Here is a 27379-nt window from a genome sequence, read left to right as displayed (position 1 = left end):
AAAGATAATTATGTTTGTTTATTATTTTTTGCCCTCTTCTCATACCTCAAAACAGATGGTGAGAGGGAGAAATTGAAAGATACACACATATATATTATATATATCAACTCTGTTAGGTGGTAGCTTTCATGTCTAATTAATAATTATCTTTCTTAGTCTAATTACTAAATGTAGGTCTATTTGAAGAACTGTTCACATATACAGAAGCAATCTACTCTGTGTCTGAAATCCTCATTTCATAATTTCATACAAATAATTTTGTTTCTACAATAAAGATTATCTTTTTATGTGGTTAAGAAAATTAAGTTTCCAGTCCGTTTAAAAAAAAACAACATTTTTTAAGTCAATATTTAAAACACTAAAGGTGACTTTAATCTGTACAGTTACCCGTTACAACTACGTAAACTATTATATTTTAGTTATCTAACGATAGTTTTTCAGTCTTGTTACCAATCTGCCACTTCTGGAAGTCCATCCAGTTCATGACCACTTGATGATCTCATCAGCCCTGAAAAAATTGTAAAATAATGATGCACGTGAACAAACTTTCAATGTGTATTAAATGTAACTAAACTGCTAACAGTTTTACAACTTGCTGATAACATACATTCCCTCTGTCACTTCCTGTTTCCTAAGAAGGGTCTGTAAAGTCAGAAATCTTCAAGTGTTGTCTTATAAAACACTTAGAAGTAGTTTCCAATGACTCAGATATAAGTAATTTTCAACTAACCATAGTCCAACCAACATATGCCATATCCGTATTAACTTAATAATACGAGTTTAACACGTCTATACATTCAAACACTCTCTTTTGTAACTTGCTTTTATCATGAACTTACAAAAAAAATCACAATGTGTCTCATTTATATAGCACACTGTCTTTAAACAACACAGGACCCGTTGGTTCATCTTGGCTGTTCCGTACTCTAAACTATGTTGAAACTATTAACAAATAAATCAGAAGAAAAATTCTTAAAGCAACCCCTTACCATGTTGACTGTCCAATAAAAACGATTTTGTTAAATGACTTTGCAAAGCATCTTTCATCAGACTTTCCAAAACTTTTCCCACAAATTATATAAATCTAATGGGTCTATAATTACTGGGACAATTTTTATCACCTTCCTTGAAAAGAGGAGTCACTTTAGCCAACTTCCATTCCTCTGGAAGTAATACTTGTACAAAATTACTGTTAAAATTATAGTTATTAAAAATGAACACCAAAGAGAAGTTACTTTAGCCAACTTCCATTCCTCTGGAAGTAATACTTGTACAAAATTACTGTTAAAATTATAGTTATTAAAAATGAACACCAAAGAGAAGTTACTTTAGCTAACTTCCATTCCTCTGGAAGTAATACTTGTACAAAATTACTGTTAAAATTAAAGTTATTAAAAATGAACACCAAAGAGAAGTTACTTTAGCCAACTTCCATTCCTCTGGAAGTAATACTTGTACAAAATTACTGTTAAAATTATAGTTATTAAAAATGAACACCAAAGAGAAGTTACTTTAGCCAACTTCCATTCCTCTGGAAGTAATACTTGTACAAAATTACTGTTAAAATTATAGTTATTAAAAATGAACACCAAAGAGAAGTTACTTTAGCTAACTTCCATTCCTCTGGAAGTAATACTTGTACAAAATTACTGTTAAAATTATAATTAAAAATGAACACCAAAGTATGTCATTTGTAAACTATACATAGTAAGCTTAACTTAGAGAAAATAATTAATTTGGTTTTATCCATTAACTTACAAGCTCAAAATACTCAGTGCATTAACAGTGGTCAAAATCCAAGCAGAATGTTGTATATTTACATTATCCAAGCTTTAATATAAATATTTCTTATTGTTACAGTCTCATCTGAGGTGAAAATAAAACTTTTATAATTCCCAAGACTTAGAAAATCTAGTTCTTCATACAAGAGATTATATATGTCTAACTGGTATTCTCACCAGTAAACTGAGAATCATTTTATAATTAATTAAACTAACTTCATGTTCCTAAGCCTTTCTGTTAAGGAAACTTTAAAAAAATAAATAACCAAAATACTAAATATAACTTTGTTTATGAATATGTGTGTTTTCTTACAGTAAGGCCACATCGGGCTATCTGCTAAGCCCACTGAAGGGAATCCAACCCCTGATTTTAGCATTGTAAATCTGTAGACTTACCGCTGTACTAGCGTGGGGCACTTTGACAGTGAACAGCATCTTGTAGTTAAAGCCTTTCTTAATTTGAGACAAACCTTACAACATCTATTACATTCCCTTTTTTTTAAACAAGGCTCGAATTCATGGTAATTTAAGGCATAAAAATGTGAAAAATGTTATTTTTTGTTTCTTATTATTTCGAGCACGATAACAAGGTAAAGCTAGATGTAGTATTTAAAAATATATATTTGTGAACACTAAATAGCATTCTCACAATGTAATTTCAGTGATACAGTGTAATTATACAAAGTAAGTTGATAAGATAATCAGCAGTAAGTGGGTAAAATGATTTGATAAAGTTTCTTTAAAACAAAATAATATTACATTAAAGGTGTCACATTCTCACAAAGATCTGGACAGTTTGCTAGAGGAAAGCTACGCTCGGCAATCTGCTGTGTCAATCACGAGGAACTGAACTCCCCAGATTTTAGAGTTATAAGTCAGTAAACTTACTACTCCGTAACCAAAGAACAATCTGGAGAGAAAACTATCTTAACAAAATTTGTACTCTGTAAAAATATGAAAGTGTTGCTTAATTATCACTGCCTGTTTTACATATTTACACAGAATAAGAAGCATTTTACAAAATGTCTTTGTGTATTACCTTACAATTGGGTAGAACAGAAATTGCCATAAAACTTATCCGTCCATATGTAATGATATGACCGCTACACAGAATATCTATGATGTTACATCCAAACTTTGTGTACTGGAATACCTGCACACTGTTCCTGAGACTGAAATAACATTCTGTACAAAACTGCTTCAAATCTGACCAACTTAATGGATTCTACATTGTTCTCGTGTATATACAGATGGAACTTACTTAAGAATTAGAGAATAAATTAAGGAAAGGAAAGTAACATGGCATGGACAGGTGGTTCGGGTGCTCAACTCGTAATCTGAGGGTCGAGGATTTGAATCCCCGTTACACCGAACAAGCTTGCCCTTTCAGCCATGGAGGAATTGTAATGTGATGGTCAATCCCACCATTTGTTGGTAAAAGAGTCGGGGGTGGGTGGTGATGACTAGCTGGCCTCCCTCTAGTCTTGCATTGCTAAATTAGGGATAGCTAGCACAGATAGCCCTCGTGTAGCTTTGCAAAAAATTCAGAAAAAAAAAAAAATTGAGGAAAGTAGCATACCTAGAGCCAAACAGCTACAGGACATCATCATCTAGGTTTTGGTTCAAAAGTTCTTCCAGAGAAAGTGTTATTACTTTTGACTGGGTACTGGTGAGAGGCAAGACCTGTCTCTGTCCATCTGCACCCACTGCTGTTGTCTTCTCTTTCTAAATTGCAAGTAATGATTGAAGTGTAAGGACTTACTTCCTTAGTACGAAAATATCTCAAGCTCTTTTATTTATCTTCTGTTTCTACACATATCACCCTAGGTTTTCTACATGATATTAAAAAAAAAAAATGTTATAATTATTTGGATGGAGCTATTCTGCCCAAATAAACTTAAACCACATTCAAATATTCATATCTGACATCTATCACAAGTAATAGGCAAAACACTAAAATTTACCTAACCCTTTCTGTAGTTAAGAATATTGTAATTTTCCTGAAGAAAGTGAATTGTACAAAAACCATTATTTAATAAAAGTCCGTGTGTGTATCTGCTTTTACTGCTGAAATCCTTGTCCAGTTGTCATCAAACCTGGTGTGTATCTTTAAGTCTTCCCAAGTAGCAATATAAGGGGGAGAAGTTAGGGTTCTTACCTGACCCTTCACATCACCCCAATGGACTCGTATGTCTTCTCTGTGCATGGTATCCCCTTATAACTGACAAACTAGATGAATGATTGTCACCAAACCTTGTATATTCCCTTAGTGTCTCCTGAGGAGCAACAGAGGGGGGCAGGAGCATTTGGATTTTACTTCCTTATTTTGCTCAAGGCCCTTCTATCTTTATGTATTTTCAACAGGTGTGTCAGCTAGTAGTTACTCCAACATCTTTAGAAAGTTTTCTTGTTATTTACTAGTGGCGGATGTCAAATATGTTTCTAACAGCAACATAAACCACACTTCAATAATATACATAATATTTAGAAATGCTTGTTATATAGCAAAAACTAAACCAAACAAGTATTTTTTTCTCTTTCAAAGTCAACATAGAACAGTGCTTATAAAGTGAAGAATAACCAATCTCTCACCTAGTTCTGGGTAAAAAAAATTCTTACCAGGGGAAGTGGTAACAAATGTCTCTAGTTTATTTTTCAGACTGTTAACCTCATGTTCTGGTGGTCTGTATTCAGTTTCAAGATTCTGGTCCAACTGTTGCCACTGTTCATCCAAATTACTGACATTCTACACATGCAGACAACAGACACACATAAACGTGTCAAAACTCTCTCACGCATGAATGTAAACAAGACATTACATTTCTGACAAATAATAATGGAAACACATACAATAAACCTATAGGTACGAAACAAGCATACATAAAAGAAGTAGAAATAAGACATGAAATATGCTATTCACACAATTTCATAGATTATACTCGATTTTGTTACCGACATTTTTAGGTACACAACTGTGTTGAACCAGTTAAAATACAGCCCATACAGAAACAACATATTAAGATGTTACTTACAAAAGCCATTAAGTTTTACAAGTGTATGAGTAGACAACACTAGTGGAGCATATACAATAAAATTCAACTACACATAAAGAAGAAAACAACATGCAACATACAAAAAGACCAGTTTGCCAAAAATGATATGGATGTATGTACACGTATTAACTGTGCTAAACAGCCCCAAAATTGGAAAAAAATGGAATGTATCTCATGTTTTCTATCACTTTCTTTAATATGCAAAATCGTCTTTGAGCTTCTATCTTGTATACATGTGGCTTTATATGTTCTTAATTTAGAAGTTACTCTGTACTTTGTGCATGTTTCATAACTATGGTGAGCACAGTACAGATAGTCCACTGTGTAGATTTGTATTTAAAAACAAACAAATGATTCTTGCACAACCTTCTGTGTTGTCAAATTTAAAAATTAAGAAAATATAAAAAGGAAAAAATAAATAGAAAATCAATACCTGAAACAGACATAATTAAAATTTAAAATTTTACTAATTTTATAAGTAGTTTATGAAGTTATAAGATTAAAAATTAAAATTAGGTGCCAAAAATGGGTGCAGCCTCGGAAGTAAGAAAAACAGGCAAAAATTGATATCAATCGTATGTTAAAACAAAAAACCACCACACAGAAAGTTACATCACAGATATTCATGGTTACATATCTATCAAAACTTTAGAATAACAGAGAATGAGGTAGGCTTGTCTGAACAGAATTACAACAGTAACTTATATATGCACAGTATCTACAGCTCAACGATGTATTTTTAGAAAAAAATAATTGTCATTAATAGGGACGTTAGAATTCGTTTGAAATTATATAGTGACAGTAACTTTTAGAATTGTATAAACTGCAATAAAAAGTAAAGTTTAGAAAGTGTTGAAAAATTATTCTCACATATTAAAACAACCCCCCCCCCAGATTGTTTTGGCTCAGTTGGATGTACTCATTTCGATATAAAACAGTGTTTTCTCAGTTCTTTACAAAGCCTTCTTAAAAATTCAATTACAACCACTTAGAAACATAATTACTGCATACATAATTAAGTTGTTATTACTCACATGTTTTGTTGAGTCATGCTTTTGCAAAAGGTCTCCATTTTCATCTTTTGGTTCTGCTTGTTTTTGTTCATCGAGACTTAAAAGCTGCTGAAAGATTGAACCATAAACAAATGTCCTTTCAGCAAATAATGGCTAAATCAAGAATGTTTACAAGTGTTGTTGTTTTTTAAATATAACTTATTTTCTTTATATTTTATGTTGAAATATTAGTGTTTACCATACCCGAATCTTCACAGGCTTTAACATTTGTGAATTTTTGTCTTTCTTTCTTTGATAAACTCCAATATTTCACAAACAGAACAATCCTAAGATGTAAAAAAATATTTCCAGTCATTTTGAGTTGCTGATTTAATGATAATTTCCTAATACTGATCCAGTGTAACTGAGCAGGAAATCACTTAGATAACTCTGATAGATTTTCACTGACATTTCAGAAAACCACCAGCTGTATGGTCACTACATATATAAAACTACCAGCTGTACAGTCATGATACACATAAAACCACCAGCTGTATGATCACGACATCTATAAAACCACCAGCTGTATGATCACGACACCTATAAAACCACCAGATGTATGGTCACGACACCTATAAAACCACCAGATGTATGGTCACGACACCTATAAAACCACCAGATGTATAGTCACGACACCTATAAAACCACCAGATGTATGGTCACGACACCTATAAAACCACCAGATGTATGGTCACGACACCTATAAAACCACCAGATGTATGGTCACGACACCTATAAAACCAACAGCTGTATGGTCAAGACATCTATAAAACCACCAGCTGTATGGTCACGACATCTATAAAACCACCAGCAGTATGGTCACGACATCTATAAAACCACCAGCAGTATGGTCACGACATCTATAAAACCACCAGCTGTATGGTCACGACATCTATAAAACCACCAGCTGTATGGTCACGACATCTATAAAACCACCAGCTGTATGGTCACGACACCTATAAAACCACCAGATGTATGGTCACGACACCTATAAAACCACCAGCTGTGTGGTCACGACATCTATAAAACCACCAGCTGTATGGTCACGACATCTATAAAACCACCAGCAGTATGGTCAAGACATCTATAAAACCACCAGCTGTATGGTCACGACATCTATAAAACCACCAGCTGTATGGTCACGACACCTATAAAACCACCAGATGTATGGTCACGACACCTATAAAACCACCAGCAGTATGGTCAAGACATCTATAAAACCACCAGCTGTATGGTCACGACATCTATAAAACCACCAGCAGTATGGTCACGACATCTATAAAACCACAAGGTGTATGATCAAGACATCTATAAAACCACCAGCTGTATGGTCACGACACCTATAAAACCACCAGATGTATGGTCACGACACCTATAAAACCAACAGCTGTATGGTCATGACATCTATAAAACCACCAGATATATGGTTCAGACATCTATTTATCCAGATGGCAGGTAACTAATTTAATCTCAGCAGGTGAGGAACATTTATAGCTTTGATGGAAAAGTGTATTTAAATAATCTTGACCAATGAGATATAATAGCATAAGCAGGACAGTAAACTTGCTGTACTGTTTGTTTCAAGATAAAATTAAATACTAATTTAGCTGTCGAGTTCAATGTTTCAACACTACAAACAGACATATATTGTTTATGGTTTTGTATTATCTGTTTTGAAGTTTTAACTCAGTTAATTCTGTATTACCTGAATATGAAATTTGAAAAAAAAAATCACAGAATAATGTTGTTATTACTTTATTACCAAGTTGAGATATCACATAGTTGCTGTTACTTTATTATCATGTTAACATGTTATGCAACTTCTGTTATTATTTGATTACCAAATTAATATATTACATGGCTGCTGTCATTAATTTATTACATGATTGAAGTGTGAGTCTACAGATGTGCTGAGACTACAACTAAGAAACATCTAATACTCATTACTGGAATGTTTTTACAACTGTATACTTCAGTTTCTTTTTAAAAACAATCATTTATGCTATGTAATCAAAAATCATGTTATCATTATCGCATCTCATGAATTATGAAAACTTAATGGGAGACAGATACCGAAACCAATGTGCTGTAGCGGGATGATTTTTTTCTTTTGTATGTGTGAAGTAAATGCTTTAATGGTTAGTGATGTGAAGAAATACAACCTTAGGATTTCCTACGTTTGTAATCAAAAGCACCATGGAGATAATTCTCCAGTACAGAGTTAAATGTTCATACCTTTAACGTTTCCAAATTTACGTTATCTGTATCTTGAGGAAGTTCTTTTCTCTTCTCAACTACTTCTGATGTCAATATGGCTTGTAGCTGTTTGTTTCTAGCAAGTAAGTCAAACACCTGTGAACAGAAGACAACTATTTGATGTCTGTGGAGGTTTATACTACTGTGATTTATGTTTGTTTCCAGGTTCTCGAGTGTAGATAACTTTTGGTAAAAAAATTCAATTTTATATGCATGATTAAATAAAGGAAAGGTGGTGGTAATATTTAATTATATTATTAATTATATTAACACAATAATTATTTATTAGGACATACAGCTGTGTGACTAATTACATATACGGTGTACTAATACTGAATCAAATGTATTTTAATATTTTAAGCCTACAGTATTCAAACATTTTAGAGTATTTTAAAAAAAAGGAAAATTTTTTGTGTACAATATGTATTATTCAAAATTCCTTACAGTATTTACTACAAATTTTCTATTATAAAATAAAGAACTATACAAAGATTTTATAATTACCAGAAGTGTCCCCAAATGTGCTTACCTGATAGCTGGTATTTTCAAGTTGCTTATTAAGCATTTCCAAATTCTCCTTTAAAGAGGCATTCTCCAAACATTTAATGGAGTATTTTTCACACAGTGCAAGTATTTCTTGTTTAATTTCTTGAAGTTCTGCCCTAATAATTTAAGAAGGTCAAAGTTTCTGAAAACTAGTGTACAGGTAACAGACAAAACGTTGAATTTCTCAATAGAACTATTACTTGAGATTGAGAAAATATATAAATTTCCCATTAAAACTGAACATTTTTTATACGATAATTTCCTATTGAATACATGAGCTAAAACATTTGGTAATCAAGTACATCTTGAAAGAGCACAATGATATTAGAAACATAATTAATTACTAGGCCTAATCTTCATGATACGATTCAAAATAGATTGCAGATGGATTTCTATTCATTGCTATTGTTTCATCCATTGCATATTTCATGTTAGAGTCATGTAAAACTTGAATTTAAATCTATTTTATGTCTGAAGCATACTTGCTTGCTTAGAAATACAAAAGGTTTAATATTAAGGTGTTAAATGGAAAAACGTAGCAAAACTTCCAGTGCTTAACACCATCTAATTAGTGTTTGACACAATAAAAGAAAATCTAAGAAAATAGTTGATATTAACATAAACAACACTCTGAAGCACGAGCCAACATAAACTAACCAAAACAAAGAGTTTTCCCGTTATGAGGTAATGCCTCAATACATATCTTTAAACTAATTACAAGAAAGTTTTAAGAATTTTGAAGAGAATTTCAATTTAAAAAAAAAGTTAACAAAGAGAATTGGAGAACATACAAACATACTATTAATTCCAAAAATTACATATAGCTCTAAAGAATACAAATAGAATTATTAAGTCATGAGCTTTTCTTGAATGGCTATTCTGTATTGCCAAACAAATAACATACAGCCAGAGTACACACACTTACTCATGTTCCTTATACTGACTCCCAACACTGCATGACCGTTCTGTCTGCTTAAAAAATTCATCTTTAAACTTAGCAATTTCTTGTTGAAGGTTTTCTTTATGAGCTTTTCTCAGAGCATCAAGGGCTGTAGACAGAATTATTCATCCATTTTTAGTTAATCAGATACATATATGAATATAACTGTCAAAGGACAACTGAAGGACTTAAAATGCAATTATGTTAATAATAAAATGTCAGTAAAATACATTTTAATAATTAATATACATTAAATTATTTTATTCCTGAAAATGTAAACAACTTATTAGCTCAGGTTTAATAAAACATTGGTGTAAGATAAAAAAAAACGTTTTAAGAAATCCTTATCCTTAAAATGCTTTATCACTTTTTAACTTTCTAATGAGACACACGATCTTCAGTACTAAAAATTCCTGAGTGAACCAGGAAAAAAAATCTAATTTTTTCAAAGTCTGAAGTAGAAACAGTATTGAAAATATTTATGAAAAAATTTTGAAAAAGAACACAAAAGCCAAGTACCACTGAAATCCAACTCCCTTTGCCCTTTGAAAATGCACTGTGACAGAGTACAGTTATTTGACTGGCTATCATTTAGCCAATAAAGTGCCACACCAATATAAAGCTTTCAAAAGCAAAAGCAGTCACACTATGCCTAGTAACAATAGTGTAATTCCAGTTATGATTTCCAGAACTGAAATTCTGCATTTAAAATGTGTAGAAATCAAACTTTCTACTGAATATGGATATTCAGTTCAAAAGATTACAGCAACATCTCATGTTTCAGTAGAAGTTCTATCTGAAACTTCGAAGAGTGTATACAAAACTGGTAGGAAAAAAACCCAAGAAAAACTTCAAACTTTCCAAAAATGATGCTAGTTATGTTAAGGTGTACCCCACAAGATAAATTCTGGTCAAGTATGTTATTGCAAATTATCATATGTAAATACAGATGTGAATGTTACATCAAGAACAGTAAAATTGACATTAGCATAATATGAACTCTATACATGTATAGTTAGCTGTTTGATAACCATGTTTGGCAAAAAGAAGCCAATAACAAGGGGGTTAAAACAAGTATTTCACTACAAACAGTAAAATAAGCAAAGTTGGAGCTGTGTGCTTTTTACAAATGAAACCAACTTTGAATTGTTTGGCAACAATCAATGACATTTTGTTCAAGAGCAAGGACAACAATGATATAGTTTACTTACAACACCCACAGCAAAGGATGGTGATGGATCAGTTCAAGTTTAAGCCATCAGTGTCAGTGGTCTACATATAAATTACAAAACCCTGACAAATGGCAACCATAGTCAGATGTTCATTCATCATGCCAATCTCTCAGAAATACAACACACTCTGTGGAGATTCATCTACTAGCGAGACTACAATACCAAATGGAGAAGGTCAAAAGACAATAAACAAATTTGGCTGACTTTTGTGGAGTAATAAAGGGCATTTAGAAAATGACATCTGATTCTCTTTGAACTCAACAAGTTACTAATGTGCTGTAAAATTACATGCCTATCTTTATATTTTATTTAATAATGTTTCGTAACAATGACAATACTAAATGATATTTAAATCTCAAATCTCTGGGAATATAGATACTGCATTTTCAGCAAGTTATATCAAACAAAGTAAAAAAGTATTTTAAAAAGATTTCTGAATTTACAGCTACAATATATTCTAACAAGTAATTAAAATAAGTAAGAGTATGAAAAGTTACATGAGTCATTCAGAACAGACATTATTAACAGAAGTTGTGATATTGGGAGATCTCTCAATTAAAACTTCACTATTTGATGATTGTTTCAAAATATTTTAATCAGAATGGGGTAAGTTACTGTTTCCACTAAATGAGAGATTCTATGAGGATGAATTGCAGGGCCTTGATGATTTAACAATTACTTTCCAGTCCTCTTTAACAATCTCATGTATTGTGCTGTACCTGTAGCCACAGCTAACTCAATTTCATTTTTTGAATCTAAATCCTAACAACATCTGAGTTTTATACCCTTTCAAACGAATCTGGATTGGGAAATAATCTCGAAACCCAATCACACACATGATCATCCCCATAGACAATTAGTTCTCTCATGCACAGTACCTGAATATATGAAAATTGATACTTACCTTTGAGATGACGCATGCAATTGTATAGAGTGTTTTGTTATATTGCCTTCATACATGTTATATGTCTTCACAGTTTTGTTAAGTTATAATTATGTCATCATTGTCAACCAAGCACGTAAGAATACCTATAAATAGATTTACTATGAGGTCAGCATGATCACAACCACGTGGGATTTCTTACAATAGACACTGGAGGCTTTGGAATTTGAATTAGGGACTACCCATGTACCTGCTCAAACGAGGAATTGATTTTTTATTTTTTTGGAAACTCTCAAAGATTGTCTTGATTTTGATAACGTGAGAGTCTGAATGTATAATATATTTAGTATAGGCCTTAATTCATTGTTTCTATCTTGTCATGACCCCATATTGAACTGATATGTCTGTTACGCTGTAATTTCGTGTTCACACTAGTAATAATATGGCTTTTGTGTACAATTGTCTTCTATAGGCCTGTAATTCAACGTCGCTAAACTTGATTGTTACAGTTTCATGGTGTGGATGATATGAATGCAGTTCATCACATTAAATTACATTTAAACATCAGTGATCGTCATGTGGGTTCACATGGGACAACACTACCCAAAATGTTTTTAAATTTCATTCTGTTACTTTGAAACTTACGTTTTAATTTGTTTAATATATATTATTTAAAACGGAATATAAATAGATCCTGAAACATTCAAGTATTAATGTCTGTCACCAATCCACAAGTGTCCAATGTCTGTCACTACCGTCATTGTGATTTTACTATTCACATAAATTCTAATTCACATCTGATGAATCTGTTTGTATAATTACTAAATTCATCATCTTGTTAGCAATTCACTTTTTTGTGACTCCTATATGCCTATCATGTGTTTGTGTGTTTTCATAAGTACAGTACACAAAATAAGCAGATCTTCTCCGTGGGACACACAATGTACATACCTGCTCTAGTTGCCTGAGTTTCTTCTGCTAAAACCTTCTCCTTTTCATTCTCCAACTGTTCAAGTTCTAGTTGATGTTTTTTCTGCATATCTGATATCATTCGCTTGTATGAATTTTCCATTGCTATCAATCCTTTTTCAGAGAGACCCTACAAAATAGCAGGAAAATACTCAATCCTTTATCAGAGGGAACCTACAAAATAGCAGGAAAATACTCAATCCTTTATCAGAGGGAACCTACAAAATAGCAGGAAAATACTCAATCCTTTTTCAGAGAGACCCTACAAAATAGCAGGAAAATACTCAATCCTTTTTCAGAGACCCTACAAAATAGCATGAAAATACTCAATCCTTTTTCAGAGAGACCCTACAAAATAGCAGGAAAATACTCAATCCTTTTTCAGAGAGACCCTACAAAATAGCAGGAAAATACCTTACCTTACCTCTTCTACTGTACCCTTCAACAATACCTTCCTAATGCAATTCAATTTTACCACACAGTGACATTTACAAGTTAAGTTTATTTGAACACGTATGTCTGCCCTATAAAATAAAACATGGAATAGACTGTGTAGTGCAACGAACAGCTAATCACACCATGTCTATTTCAATTCTTGTGTACATTGACCTGTCTGTTAATATAACATCACTACATTTAAGAACAGTAGGTCTAAAAATGTCAAGAGATTTTTGCAATGTTGAAAGATCAATGAATATGACATCATAAATTCTACCATGAAATCATAAATAACCTGATTTTATGGTTTTGATACTTAGTGTAGCAAAAAATGGCAACATTATAATGAAACTGTCATGCACAAGAAACACACTGCTGCCACAGTTGTGATACATACATACATATAATGTGAATATACACAAAATAATCAAAATAAAATCATTAAACTTAGCTTTAAATACATCCTTAATGTAGCCTGTAATGTCATGTTGAATATAAAACTATCTAAAAAAACAGAATAAAAAGACAACTTTTTAGGTTGCATTGGACAAAATAATTAACTGTCTTAAACTAGTAATTTGTTTGGTGACTTTCTTGAATAATACTACAGAATATATAGTGACAAAATCAACTGATATCAAAATAAATAATTCATCAAATTTAAAGCTTGATTACAATTAATGTTTAACAAAGAACTTGCTCAGATTCTGTAAAATAATATCCAATTAATGAAACAAACTTACCTTCCACTGTTCAATCTCTGACTGGTATCGTCTTCGTATGGCCTCCTCACTGATAATGTCATGTTTTGTTTCAAGTTTGTTGTGATAACTCTCGATTAGGATCTTCATCTGTTCCTCATGTTCGAACTATAATAAAGGAACATATCATAAATACTATTCAGAAAGCTGTAGTTCATTTCCATTTACCACTAAGTAATGGAATTTGACATGTTCGGTGTACTTATTGAAGATGCACATAGAAACGTTTTTACTTAAATTTGTAGCTTTTATTTTGTGACAAATTCTGACTGTTATTAATTCTTACTATTAGCCCAAATTATATATTAGGCTAATTCATTCCAGAATAAACTTCCACGAGACAGTAGGTATACAATAAAAAGTTTAATTTGATGTGAAACTTTACATAGTTTGTAAGCTATCATATAATACTGTTTAATGACCTGGTCTTCAGTAAAACTCATGTTCATAGAAATGTACAAAAATATTCTAACACTGAAAAAAAAAATTTTAAATGACATATTTATTTCCCCAATCTAATTATCTGAACATGCCCTTTTTGATGTGTTATTTCGTTTTTTTAATTTATCTTGTATGTTGTTTTCTACATATCATGGCTTGTTTGCTATATGGTACAGCTTGGGTGTTTTTCTGTCAGTTATTACTCTGTTTTGTGGACTGTAAGCCAATACACAGAACATCATATCTTGTATTATTTTCTGTGTAGGACTTGTCTCGTCCATATCTCAAATTTTGTTACATATATCAATTGTAACAATTCATTCCAGGTTTTTTATATAGACTGTTTGTCTTCAAAGTGTTACTTCTTAAGTGTTCAGTAGAGTGCTTATCGCCACAAAGTTACATATAAGAATATGTCACGATTACTTTTCAGATAACAAATATTAAATGAAAACGCTTTAACTTGAGTAATATTAATTTCACATATTAATAATGTATTATTAAAATATCTTTGTGAAAAACTCTTCTAACACTGAACAACTAAATCTAGAGTAAACTTTGATGATTCAACAACACAAAGTCATTAAGATATTATAACATTGGGCATTTAATAAAAGTTACTTACAGTGCGACTTTTAAGTAATACCTATCTAGATTTACTTAATTTTCTTATCTAAAGGCAAAAATAACTTTAAGTTCACAATGCTTTATCATGCAAAATTAGTTTTAATGAAAATTTCTTATGCTGCTCTTTTGGAAAACACACCAGTTCACTGAATTCACTAAGACTTAAAAAAGATAATTTTACCTCCTTATCAGTAAAAAGTAATTTCTTCTGTTTGTTTCTAAGTTGTATGAATTTTGCACAAAGCTACACAAGGGCTATCTGCACTAGCTGTTCCTAATTTAGCAGTGTAAGATTAGAGGGGAAACAGCTAGTCATCACCACCCACCTCCAACTCTTGGGCTACTCTTTTACCAACAAATAGTAGGACTGACCATCACATTATAATACCCTCCTGGCTGAAAGGGCAAGCATGTTTGGTGTGTCAAAGATTCAAATCCATGATCCTTAAATTACAATTCAAGTGCCATAACCACCTGGCCATGCCAAGGCCTTTTTTTTTCTGAGGCAATGTAATCATTTATTTATTGCAGCATGCTATTTCCAATTGCAACTGTTTCTTGATATATCTGTTTTGGTGATTTTGCCATATTATCAGGAACAAAGATAACAAGTAATGGCAGTTTATTTTCAATTACTGAGTGTCAATTAGTCAGGAAGAAAATGTATTTTTAAAAATCACGAGTCAGTTGATATTCAGTCTTCTCTACGTAGTTTATAGTTTTACATTAACAATATTGTCATTAACTTGGTCATTTTCATCTAGACTAGGTTAGGGTTTTGTGAAAGAATAAATGAATTACGAGGATTATGTGGCTTTGCCAAGTTTGGGTGTCAGTGTTGGAGCACATTCATGGCCACAAAGTGCAAAATCCAATTTTGTTTTGCTATAATGAAGTTCTCAAAATCCCAGCTGTCCACTTTAATTACTAGTCTATGCCTGGCCAAGCATGTTGGTATAAAACAATCAAATGTAACTAAAAAAATATAGTAAGATACCAACATGTTTATATTTCACTACATGTCACATAGTAATCTGTAAAGTGGTAATTGTTGTCACTTCTTAATAAATCAGCAGACTGACAAAGTTGCTAACTTAGAAATAGAAACACTATATATAAAGTTATACAAGTACATATAAATATTTATACTTACCTCAATATATTTCAAATGCTTCTGAGAAAGCTGGAGTTCATTTTGTAGTTTAGAGATGTTCTCATTGTGGAGTTTATCCTAAAAAAAACCAAAACAAGTAAGTGATGTCGAGAAAACCCACTTGTAGAGAATTATATATGCAAAAACGGCTTGTTTGGGTTGAGAAAATATTTTACGTAGAAGAGCGAACAACGTTTCGACCTTCTTCGGTCATCATCATGATTTGTGAACCTGATGATGACCGAAGAAGGTCGAAACGTTGTTCGCTCTTCTACATAAAATATTTTCTCAACCCAAATGAGCTGTTTTTGCATATATAATACAAAACAGATAAGCGCATGATAAGGAAACACAAGGTACAAATCAAAATCATTTTATATTCTTAACCTTTTCAATGTGAATTATTATCTTGAAGAACCTGTTTTCAGTTTTTGCAGGTGTGCAGCCACTGGATGACTTATATTCATAAAGAACCTCTTGTTTAAACTTCATGTCATAAGATAAAAACCTGAAATCTTTACAAGAGTATCAAGACAAATCACTTCAGTTGTTTTTCACATTCAAAAACCCTACTGAGTAATGAATGTTTAAGTATTAAACATGTACTGAATATACCCTAACTTAAGAGAACATCTCTCACCGTATACAGTTCCATTCAGTTTTTAAATCAACAAATGGAAACAATTCATCAAACACAAAAGAACATTGTTATCCAAGCAATTTAATATAACAAACAATATTCCTAAAAAGTCCCTAATTAGACCCTAAAACTGAAAAAAAATATTCTGTAAAGGCTCAAAATGATCCAACTAGAAAAATATTTATTTTTAGTTTTTGGGTATTTGTATTAAAGTGATAAACATACAGTTTAAAACAAATATTCATTAAGTCAGTGCATTTACAATGTTAAAAGTCTTGTCATCCAAACCCTGTACACAATGAGGTTTCATACGTCAATTGAGCATTACTAAACATTCCTCAAGTACTTTATATACTTTAAAGACCTAAATCTTCATTTCAAAGATTATTTTTAAGTTCGTTTCTTTTTAGAAAGAGAACTACATATTAATGTTCTGTAAACAGTGATTTAAATATTTTTTTCACACATACACACAAAGAATTATTGTAACTAATTCTGTGAATTTATGCATGAAAGTAAAGAACAACATATAACAGTATATTAACCACACTATATCTGCCACATTCAGCACTGACAAGACTCTTTGTTGAACACCAAGGCTCAACAGACCAGAAGAAACACAATAGACAGCAGTAGTTAAAACAATATTAACAGTATCAAACTGCAAGAACAACAACTGTTATTTGTGAACTACATTAATCTGATGAATATTAATTTTCATCAATTCTGTAAGGTCACACTCAACAGACACCATAATTAAATGGCACAACCTAACATGTAAATCATGTGATAATTAGTGGTATTTTTATGTAATTGTAGATAAAAATAATTAAGCATAGAACAGGTAATTTTGAACAATAAAAGTAAACATTTCCAAGATGGAGTTAGCAAAAGATGTTAGGTTTGATTTCATAATATTTAATGATTTCAATTCATGTAGTCTAACATTTTTTCCTTTCTGTTCTATAAGAACCAGTATAAACTGTAGTTCTCAACAATTTCTAAGGATAAGCTACTAAATACATCACATGTATTATTTTCTGTCTTCAGAGTAGTAATGTTATTACTTTCCTAAAACAACCGGAAACATTTCTGTTTGAAGTTCAGAATTGTATTCTGACACGACTGAAAGTCCTTTTCTGTACACATTATTTATGATTTTTTTTCTTCAAAGGCCCAGAAATTTGAGTGCTTCCATATAATCGACTATTCTTCTTCCGAGTAAAAAGGACCAATGTTGCACATCTCACAGCTACCAGCCTCATTGCTTTGTGGTTCGCAAGCATCATTATAGTAAGTGGTATTTACAGATGAAACCAATTTCCAGACACATCTCAGACAAGGAAACTCGCAATACCAGCAGATTCATTTGGTACTGAAAGTGTTTTTGTGATGATTTTGTCTTCTCTTTAAAATTAAAATAAAGACCAGAAGATCATTTCTATTAGAAGACCAAAAATTTGTATTATACGAATATAAAAACTAGGAAACTGAAACGGCTACTTCCTCCTATTGTTGGTTTCCAGCTTTGTAGCTTCTTCTAGTGGATACCCCAAAACCAATCACAAAGAACTTCCAGAAAGACAGCAAGATCTTCTTGTAGATTAACTGGCAGTGAAGTGAACACAGAAACTACATTTGAAGCCAATGTTAACTCAGTTTCTTTACCAAGAAGATAACATCACCTCATGACCTATACTCTCAACAAGAATTGGTCAGCTCTCAGCATAATTGGCCAGCAAAGAATATTTCAGTTCTGACTCATTCATCTTGGGTTCCATATGTAATACAGAAACATCCCCACTGGCAACAGACACATCACTTACCAGAGAACAAAGGGCAAAGCAATTAGAATAAGACAATGTTAGCAACTGATACAGTAGGAACTAAATAACCTGTAATTTCGAACACTGATTTATTATTACAGAAGATAGAAAAGCTCTACTTTGCCTGCATATCACACTTGTAATTTATTTTCACTTTTAAAATCTGTGAAAACATTTTGTTCAAAAAAGGCTTTCCATGGTTTTGTTGCTTTATTCGTTTGTGCAATATCTACTAGAACATTGGAAAATTTGTATGTATGTGTATAAATATCTTCCACACAGCATACTTAGCAAAACACACTATAATAAAAAAATGAAAACATTTGATATTTTCAACCCCTCTCCTCCCTAAAAAATGGGTTCCTTAAATCAGAAAAGAATTATCACCAACTACTTTAAACAAGAAGACTACACTTTTTTTTATCTAACCTAAAATGTTGAAATACTTTTAAAGGTTAAATATTTTATAAAATGCAACATTATAATACAGAATTTCTATTTGTAACTAGAATATTACCTGTTTCTCAGTAAGCTCCTGCATTTCTTCTTTAATGGCTTCCACGTCAGCAAGATGGTTTGATTTGAGATTACCTATTTCCTCTTGATGTTGTTTCATTATTTGACTAAGTTGATTCTGAACTTCATCACAACGAAGACACATGCTACCCTTACGTTCTGAGTTCTGAACTATGTCCAACTTTGCCTGTAACCGACAAATTTCTTCTCTGAATTCTCTGCAAGTTGGACACCCTTCTTCAAGCTGCTGTTTATGTCGTTGCTGCAAATTTGTCAATTTTAACTGAAACTCAGACAGGTCTTGTTGGTAGCTACTTTTCTCTTCATTGACCTCATCATAAAAGCACTTCTGTATATCAGTTGCTCTGGCAACACTCTGTGTGGCGACATTCTCTAAACACTTCTCATTCATCTGAGCTACACAACTGTGGGAAGTCTGTGGCAATACACAAAGAATTAGTCGTTGACATAAATTATCCCTCAAATAAGTTGTCCATTGTTTTTCTTCTATTCCACAACTTTCTCGTGCATTAGAATGAGTTTTGGAATTACTAGTTATTGCGTCAGCTTTGCTTTTCAGATATTCAATAGAACCACGTAGGATGCCACTGAACGCTGTAAGGTGTGCTAATTCAGTAATTTTTATCAAAATTTCTTGGCTAAGAGAAGATTTCAATTTCAAGTCACGTAAAGATTCCTGCTTTGATAAACCAGTCTTCAGTTCATTTGAAAATATCTTCTGTTCTTTTTGCAAAGACTTATCAGTTAGGTTATACCAAAGGTCAAATGACTCTTGATCATAGTGCAGTAAGCTGATTTGTTGGTTTTTTTGGTGGGCTATTAATTTTAGGTATTTTTTACAGGTTTCTGTGACAACATGGAGGAGACTTTCTAACAGTAATTCTTCACTAATGGTTCTTTCGACTGATAACTGGTTAGCTCTACTCTCACTGACAAATGCTTCTTTACATTTGAGCGGTTCTATTTCATGCAATTCATTATCAGAGATATCTTTAAGGGAAGAAAAAAGGTTTGATAAATTATTGGCTCTGTTAGTATTTAAGGCCTCATTGATGTGTAAAAACTGTTCTTCTATGTTTTCTAGTTGAGAAGTTATATTGAAGCTATCATATGGAATGGCATCAACTTTATCTGCAGCTGTGAGATCACTTCCATGTTTAACAAGAAGAAAATCTTTGAGGAAATCAGGCAAAGTTTCTTTTATTCCTACATTCACTTCTTTAGATGTAGCTTCTAATGAAGACAGTTTTTTTTCTAGGGTTGACAGCCAATGACTTACATGGTTTATTTCCTCAATTAAATCTTTCCTTTTAGACATATCAAAGTTAGCAAGTCTGTCTATGGCTTTCACAACTTCACAAAAAAGGATTAGTCGATACACAATGTCTAATGATATTCTTTTATCTGAGTTCATGTTCATATTTTCAAAACCACTATGAGATAAATTATCAAGAGTTTTTACAAGATGCTTTAATTCCTTTTTAATGTTGCTCTCAACATCCTTTCCTTGTGTATGCAAAAGGTATAAAATATTATGAAACCAGAAACCTAAAGACTGAACTTTCTCAGAAATGAAGTAAACACATTCAGAGAGTGACTGAAGTTGCATGCTGTCATTTTTCACTGCTTCTAATTCATCCAAGTCACAAAAACTGTTATTCAAAGATAAAGTTTTCCATTCTTCAGGGTCACTTTCTTCACTGTCATCTGTAATTTGTAAATAAATCTTTGGTTTTTCCAAGTTATCTCTCTGACCAATTTTTTGGTCTAAGGATCCAGCTAAACTAGAAACATTTTTCACTTTTGTATCCAAATTATTGAGTCGAATAAGTAAGTTTTGAGTATCTGCTAATGAACTTTCAGAGCTAGGTTGAATTTGACTCTCTTGTTTTTCAGTTCCCTTGATGTCTTGTGATTCTTTAAGAGAATATTCAATGGATCCTATTTTCTGTTCAAGATCTACAATTTTTCTTTCAAACTCTTTGGATAAGTTCAAACCTTCTTTTCCACGAAGCGAACTTTTCCGTTTTTCTTGTCTGGATTCATTTCTTGCAAGCTTCTGCTTTGTCTGACGGAAATTTCTTTCAGATACCGTGAGTTTTGATGTTAAATCATCCACTCGGGCAGTCATCAGAGCTAACTGAGAAGAATGATCTTCTTGCATCTTCTTTAAGTCTTGCTGCAGTTTGAAGTAGTTGATCTCAAGGTCGTCAAAATTTTGGTCTGCTTCATGTAACTTCCTTTTTAGGCTCCTTATAACTTCATTTGATGTTTTCAGTTTGACTTGGAATTCTGAATTCTCCATTAGTAAGAGAGAATCTGTTTGTTTAATAGCTGCTCCATCAGAATTACAAATAGAGTTTTTTAGCATGGTCTCTAAATTTCTAACATGGGCTTGCAGGTCAGTTTGGTCTTTTAATTTTTCCAGCTCAGCATGTACTTTTCTCAGCTCTTTCTCCAGCTCCATAATGTCAGTCTTACGAATGCTCAGTTCAATTTTGAGTCTTTCGATTTCTTTCTGCTGATCCTCACAAACTCCTTCAAGTTCAGCTTTCATATCTTTCTTAGATCTTCTTTCATTGATTCCAAGTAACTTCTCCAGTTCCTTAGAAACTTCCTTCCAACAGCTCTCCTCTCTCCTTTCAGGAGATTTCTCAAGCTTACAATTAACACTCATCAACTGATTTTTACAGTTTTGGATAGCTCCTTGTAATTCTTCTGCTTTCCCTAATTTGGAAGGAATGGATAATTTTCTGAATAGTTTTGCTTCCCATTCTGCTCTTTCTTTCTTGTACTTAATCTTTAAAGCTTCATATTTTGATTTATATGGATTTTCCCCACTTTCACTTTGTTTTTGATGTTTTCTTTCTAATTTATCTTCAGGGTTTTTATCAGAAATGTTCTTGGAATTTCCTGTAGATGTCTTCTGTTCACGTTCTTTACTATTATCTACAGATTTCAGTTCTTCATGTGACCCATGTTTTGCTTCCAAAAGCTCTTCTTTGCTATCATTTACATTCAAAGTCTTAGGTGCCAAGTGTTCTTTAGAATAACAGTTTTTCAAAGATGGTGTTGGACTATCTAATCTTGAAACATGTTTGTTGTCAGAAGTGTTATGTCCATCGTCCAGAACTTTATCGATATGTTCCTAAAGTACAATAAATTTAAAAGAAAAAAAAAAGAGAGTTGAAGCAAGTTGAAAATTATTTATAACTAAACCTTAACTGATAAAGAAATCTTATTTCTTTGTTTTTTAAAAGACAGACTATGACCATTTCTGAAGAATATGAACATGCAAGAACTGATAAAGTGTAAACCATAGTTAGAGGTATTAATCAGAAAAGAACAGTTGTGTCACTGTTTTAAATATTATGATATCTTCAAGCAACTCAAACATTGTTCTTAAAAGGAACTTTTCTAGAGCAAGTAAAATAAATACATGAAACATTTTATATTAATTTACATAATTTTATTTTTAGTGATTTAAAATGAAATATGAACAGTGAACCTTAACTCTAAAGGTTAAATAATAATTCCATTTTGCCTAATCAAGTAAGTGACATAAAAATAAACTGTACTTATGAGTATCATAGGCTGCTTTGATTATACATCTAATTCTGCACACCTTCTATTATATTCATTCAGTACCAATTCTTTTAAATTTTCCCTCTTCTGTTTTTAGAATTACGTAATTTGTTGTAGTGCAGTCCATAAATGCATAAAAAGAAATTTTTGGAACTAGCATAATGTCAAAGTATAATTTAAATAAACTGCAATTTGAAATGCACCATACAAAATCAAGATAATGATGTAGTCATTGTACTGGACATACAACTATCCACTTCCCTTATGATTTCTTTATATGTTCTTTGAAGAAATGATTAGTTGACATAAGGCAGACCGTAAAATAAACTTTAAGAAATGTGTGTTTTTGAAAACACATTGATGCACTGGCTACTTTAACTTTATTTTTAAAATTGTTTTTTTGAAATTATATTCTTTTAAGCTGGCAGAATGTTAGTTCCAAATCATTTCCCACACGTATAACTAGAGTCTGAGAGCTGGTATTGGGACCAAATGCCCAGATATTTCTCCATTATTTATAGTGGTTTCGACAGTTTGTTTTTGTACTTTCAGAGTTCATTTCATTCTAATTATATTCATTTATTGTTCATACTTTGAAGCTTACCCAGTATGGTGAATCTCTTCCATGTATGCTTGAGTTAGACCTGTCACTTAGTATCCCATCACTCTGTTGGTCAACCTCCAACCCACATGCAAGTTGTTCACTATCAGTGGCTGCAGGTGACTGTAGCTGCTTAACAGCTCTATACCTTGATGACGAACATGATCGAGCCTTTTCTTTGACTTTTGAGATGGCAGTTCTGTTCAAAGGTGGAGATGGAGGTAATGTCCGTGGAGAAACTTCTTCAGTTAGTTCCTCTTCATCCACGAAAGAAAAATATTCTGAAAGATCATCATTAGAAGAAACATCCAATAGTTTGACTGAATCGTGCCTGGGACTAATTACCCCAAGTTTGGTCCTGGAAGCGATATTAGTAACTCCTTCTGTATGACACTCCTTTTGCAATTCTTGTATCGCACATTTTGCAGCATCACCAATAGCCTGAATCCAGTTGTTTCGAATCCCAGCAGTGATGGCAGCAAATACATACTTCTTGTTATCAGTAGTCTTGAAACAAATTACAAAATGTGTTATCTACCTGATAGCAATATCAACCCTTAGTGAATGTATTAAACATCAAAGTTTTTATTTACTATATTTAACTGAAAAACAAAAAAATCAACAATAGAATAACTATGTCTCATACATAATTTAAACAAATTATATTTTTAAGTCACAAAAGCAAAGAAAAAAACTGCAAGTTTGTTTATTTCACATTGTTGTTCCATTTTTTAAATCACTTATATCAAAGTCATTTTCTAATGCTTCATATCATTGATATCTGATTAATATACTTATAGATAGAAAAAACAGGAAACAAAAATATATAGGTAGTATAGATATGTATAAAATGTTTATATAGTATTAGATGGCTGAGCCCAAACAAACTTTCATATATTTCATTCAAACAAAATAGTTATTTAATAAAGATAATTTATCAAAGTAAACCAGTGATGCAGACTTACCGTGATACAAAATGCGTAGTCTTTATCTGTTTCCATTTCCTCCACTCCTTTTACCAACTGTAAATCTAAAACACCATCCACATTATTTGACTCCTCTGCATTAGGGTTGAGGTAAAAAAGCCAAAGAAGAATTACGAAGAACAAACCAATGTTTACTCCATTCATTATGTCCTTTTCTCAACAACCAGCCTTTCTTAAGAAACAAGTCCTAGCATCAAGGAAAGATATTTTATATCAAGAAATAAAATCAAAATATTTGATCATCCCTGTCAGCCTATATATTTGGTTGAGGAATAATTTGTGAGCGTTTTTTCAAGTTAACAAAATATATTCATAAATGAAACGCTTTCGCAAAATATTTCATGTCATTTGGTAGATAATTTTTTGCTCTAATAGATGGTGTGTTTGATTTTCATATGTCTTTAATCTTTGCTTTCATTTTCAGCTCATTAAATGGAATGTCAAGTGGACAAAATCGAGCATTTTCGACACCATCTGCTTTTCGCATTTAATTTCTTGCAATTTCGTTTAAAACAATGCATACTATATACCTAGGTATTACATGAAATAAAGTATCATAATAAATGTTTTGGGTGTAATGTGTTCATGCATTGAAGTATTGTATAGTCTTGCATGTAATGCTTGAATGAAATTATTTAAAAAATGCTCACGAATTATTCCTCAACCTAATACATAATCCAAGAGGTTTTGGATTCCAAAATATATGACTTAAATTTCAAAGAAGAAAAGTACATATGTCAACTTTTCTCTTACAGAGAAGTACCTTGTCTGCTAGATAAAATTAATTATTCTACCACTGTTTTCGTTTACAAATTGGTCTGTCAAGTCATGCACAGAAAAATGTGATATTATAAAATAGATCTCATATTAAATTTTCACAAGCACATATATAACTGTATGTAGACTGAAAAAAACTAGTTTTATCCTAAACAACTTAACTAAAACTAGTTTTATCCTAAACAACTTAACGGTGCTTGTGCACACAATTTAAAACTATAAATTCTTCCATTTGTTTAATTTTTTTCTTTGATGTAGCACACCTTAATGTTGTACCTCAATCACTAGAGTATGATACAAATGTAAGATACTACAAACGTTTTGATCGTTGTAGGTCTCATTTCTCAAATGGATTCATTTATGTTTGAGTGCTGATGTGTAAGTTCAACAGAAGATATGTTTATTTCAGGATTCCTAATAAATAATAAGTTCAATTATTCTGTGATTGTGGTTACTTTATAGCAGTGGAATACCAGTTTAGAATGTCAATAAATTTCTTTTTAAACCCAGCAGACAACTGAAATATCTACATATTCCTTATACTGATCATTCACTTTTTTTTTACATGAATATGTATTATTTTTTCATAGTTTTCATAGTAGTTTTTACCCCAGGTGTGGACTCTGAATGAATCTGTGACCCCAAGACGAAGAAGTCTAAGCCACATCCATCTGGATCACCACGTACCTAAATATGAAAGAACACAAATGGAATATTTCTGTTGAAGGAAAACATTATTTCCAGACATTTATGACACATTTTCGTTTCTGAATACTTATGACTCGGGTGATATGTAACCAGTGAAATATAACCATGAGCTATAAAATAATCTGTTATTCAGAAGTTAACTAAAACATTTCAAACAGCTTGTGTTTGTACACTGAACCAATTATTGTAGTTTTCAGGATATAAAAATTAGAATTAAGTAGAATCTCTCAGACCTAGTTGGATACTTGCTGAATTTAATAAGAAAGACACTTTTAATGGACCACAAACAGCATTGCTAAAAAGAAACTGGATGGTAGTTGCACATTTTACACATATTTAGACACTAGAATTTAGCTATTAAAATTTCCCTAAATATAAATAAATGCCATTGGCTGAATTACCTCTATATTCCATTTAATATTTCCAGTCTAATACCAAGGTTTCAACAAAAGCATTCCATATGATAACAGAATGAAATAAAAGAGCATTAAAATTGAAGTTTTAACAATTTACATCAGTTATATGCAATCTGATATCTAAACTAAGGTTGCAAACTATGTTTAAGATACTGTTTTTCAATTCTTTAATGGTCTTCCTTCATAACAGTTATGTATGAATTTAACTCAGTCTAAAAAATGTTCTGGTTTTCTAAAGCTGCAAAAGTTTAATCTATAATTAAAATTTTTAAGTCAAAACAAAAGTTAATACTTTTCCTTAACGAATTAAAACCAAAGATATTAATACAGCTATTGTGTTTAGGTTAAAATTATAAGGCAGTGGTTGAATTTTCTTGATAACTGAAATATTTTTTGAAATTTTGTTCTCATACAAGGACTCAAGTTATTAAAGTGCTCCATCATTCTCCAGTATCTAACATTAATTTCTGATACACTCAATCAACTCAAGGGCCCAGCATGGCCAAGCGTGTTAAGGCGTTTGGCTAGTAATCAGAGGGTCGCGGGTTCAAATCCCGGTTGCACCAAAATGCTCGCCCTCCCAGCCATGGGGGCGTTATAATGTGACGGTCAATCCCACTATTCATTAGTAAAAGAGTAGCCCAAGAGTTGGCGGTGGGTGGTGATGACTAGCTACCTTCCCTCTAGTCTTACACTGCTAAATTAGGGACGGCTAGCACAGATAGCCCTCGAGTAGCTTTGCGTGAAATTCAAAAACAAACAAAAACTCAAATTAATGTCTCAAAACATTTCCTATCATCTCTTAAAAAACCACCATGACAAATGTTCATGAATCTGTTCCTTTGAAAGTATTATTATAATTAATTCAATATTTCAGTTATTGGTTTGATCACGAACTGGAATTTAACAAGCTAAGATAAAATTAAACCTAATTTTTGAAACTTCAAAACCTTCCTCTTATTTAACAGTTACTAGTTTTTAGTGGGTAAATTCATCCACATTAGGTGACAAACGTAAAAAAAAGTTCTTGTAATGTTAGTGGATGACAGTTACCTTGTCCTGATTCTGCCACTTTGTGGGTGAAATACTAGTTTGTGATTCTGACTGATGGTCAAACTGAGACTCTTCTTGACAGTCTTTGTTAACTGAAATTCGTTGATTAATTGTTTCT

The 27379-nt window shown here is 32.1% G+C and overlaps 1 protein-coding gene and 1 long non-coding RNA gene across 6 annotated transcripts in view; one reads left to right on the top strand and one right to left on the bottom strand.

The window, feature by feature from the left end:
- Positions 1-27265, top strand: part of LOC143240485 (uncharacterized) — a 31611-nt gene extending 4346 nt beyond the window's left edge. The window contains exons 2-3 of one of the 2 annotated variants that reach the window (XR_013021785.1): positions 6303-7363; positions 25699-27265. This is a non-coding gene — a long non-coding RNA (uncharacterized LOC143240485). Of the gene's footprint in view, positions 1-6302; positions 7364-17946; positions 19940-25698 lie in introns of those variants that run through there. The other variant, XR_013021784.1, reaches the window with a different exon arrangement.
- Positions 1-27377, bottom strand: LOC143240483 (uncharacterized). Of its 4 annotated transcripts, none has more exons than XM_076482977.1 (15): positions 27262-27377; positions 25694-25771; positions 24287-24494; positions 23325-23828; positions 19116-22283; positions 16133-16210; positions 13894-14019; positions 12695-12842; positions 9614-9737; positions 8672-8804; positions 8122-8238; positions 5869-5955; positions 4401-4527; positions 3361-3506; positions 1-508 (listed from the first exon to the last, which is right to left on the bottom strand). In XM_076482977.1, the coding sequence occupies exons 3-14, from the start codon at positions 24449-24451 to the stop codon at positions 3388-3390; spliced, it is 4896 nt and encodes a 1631-aa protein (XP_076339092.1). In that variant the 5' UTR covers positions 24452-24494; positions 25694-25771; positions 27262-27377; the 3' UTR covers positions 1-508; positions 3361-3387. The 4 variants fall into 4 exon arrangements, with proteins under 4 accessions (XP_076339092.1, XP_076339093.1, XP_076339094.1 ...); XM_076482978.1 differs by having other exon boundaries at positions 5869-5952; XM_076482979.1 differs by lacking the exon at positions 4401-4527.
- Positions 27378-27379: the final 2 nt, after the last annotated feature.

Source organism: Tachypleus tridentatus, chromosome 13 (assembly GCF_004210375.1).
Source record: "Tachypleus tridentatus isolate NWPU-2018 chromosome 13, ASM421037v1, whole genome shotgun sequence".
Lineage (NCBI taxonomy): Eukaryota > Metazoa > Arthropoda > Merostomata > Xiphosura > Limulidae > Tachypleus > Tachypleus tridentatus.
The sequence above is the reverse complement of the archived record's forward strand: the minus strand, read 5'-3'. Positions and strand labels throughout refer to the sequence as shown.

What these genes read in the sequence shown, in the direction of transcription:
- LOC143240483 (XM_076482977.1), bottom strand. Translation starts at nt 24,451, where the DNA reads ATGAATGGAGTAAACATTGGTTTGTTCTTCGTAATTCTTCTTTGGCTT. An exon ending in AGGAGCTTACTGAGAAACAG is followed by an intron (nt 16,211 to 19,115) that starts GTAATATTCTAG and finishes GGTTTTTTTTAG; the next exon opens with GATAAACTCCACAATGAGAA. An exon ending in TTGAAAATACCAGCTATCAG is followed by an intron (nt 8,239 to 8,671) that starts GTAAGCACATTT and finishes TTCTGTTCACAG; the next exon opens with GTGTTTGACTTACTTGCTAG.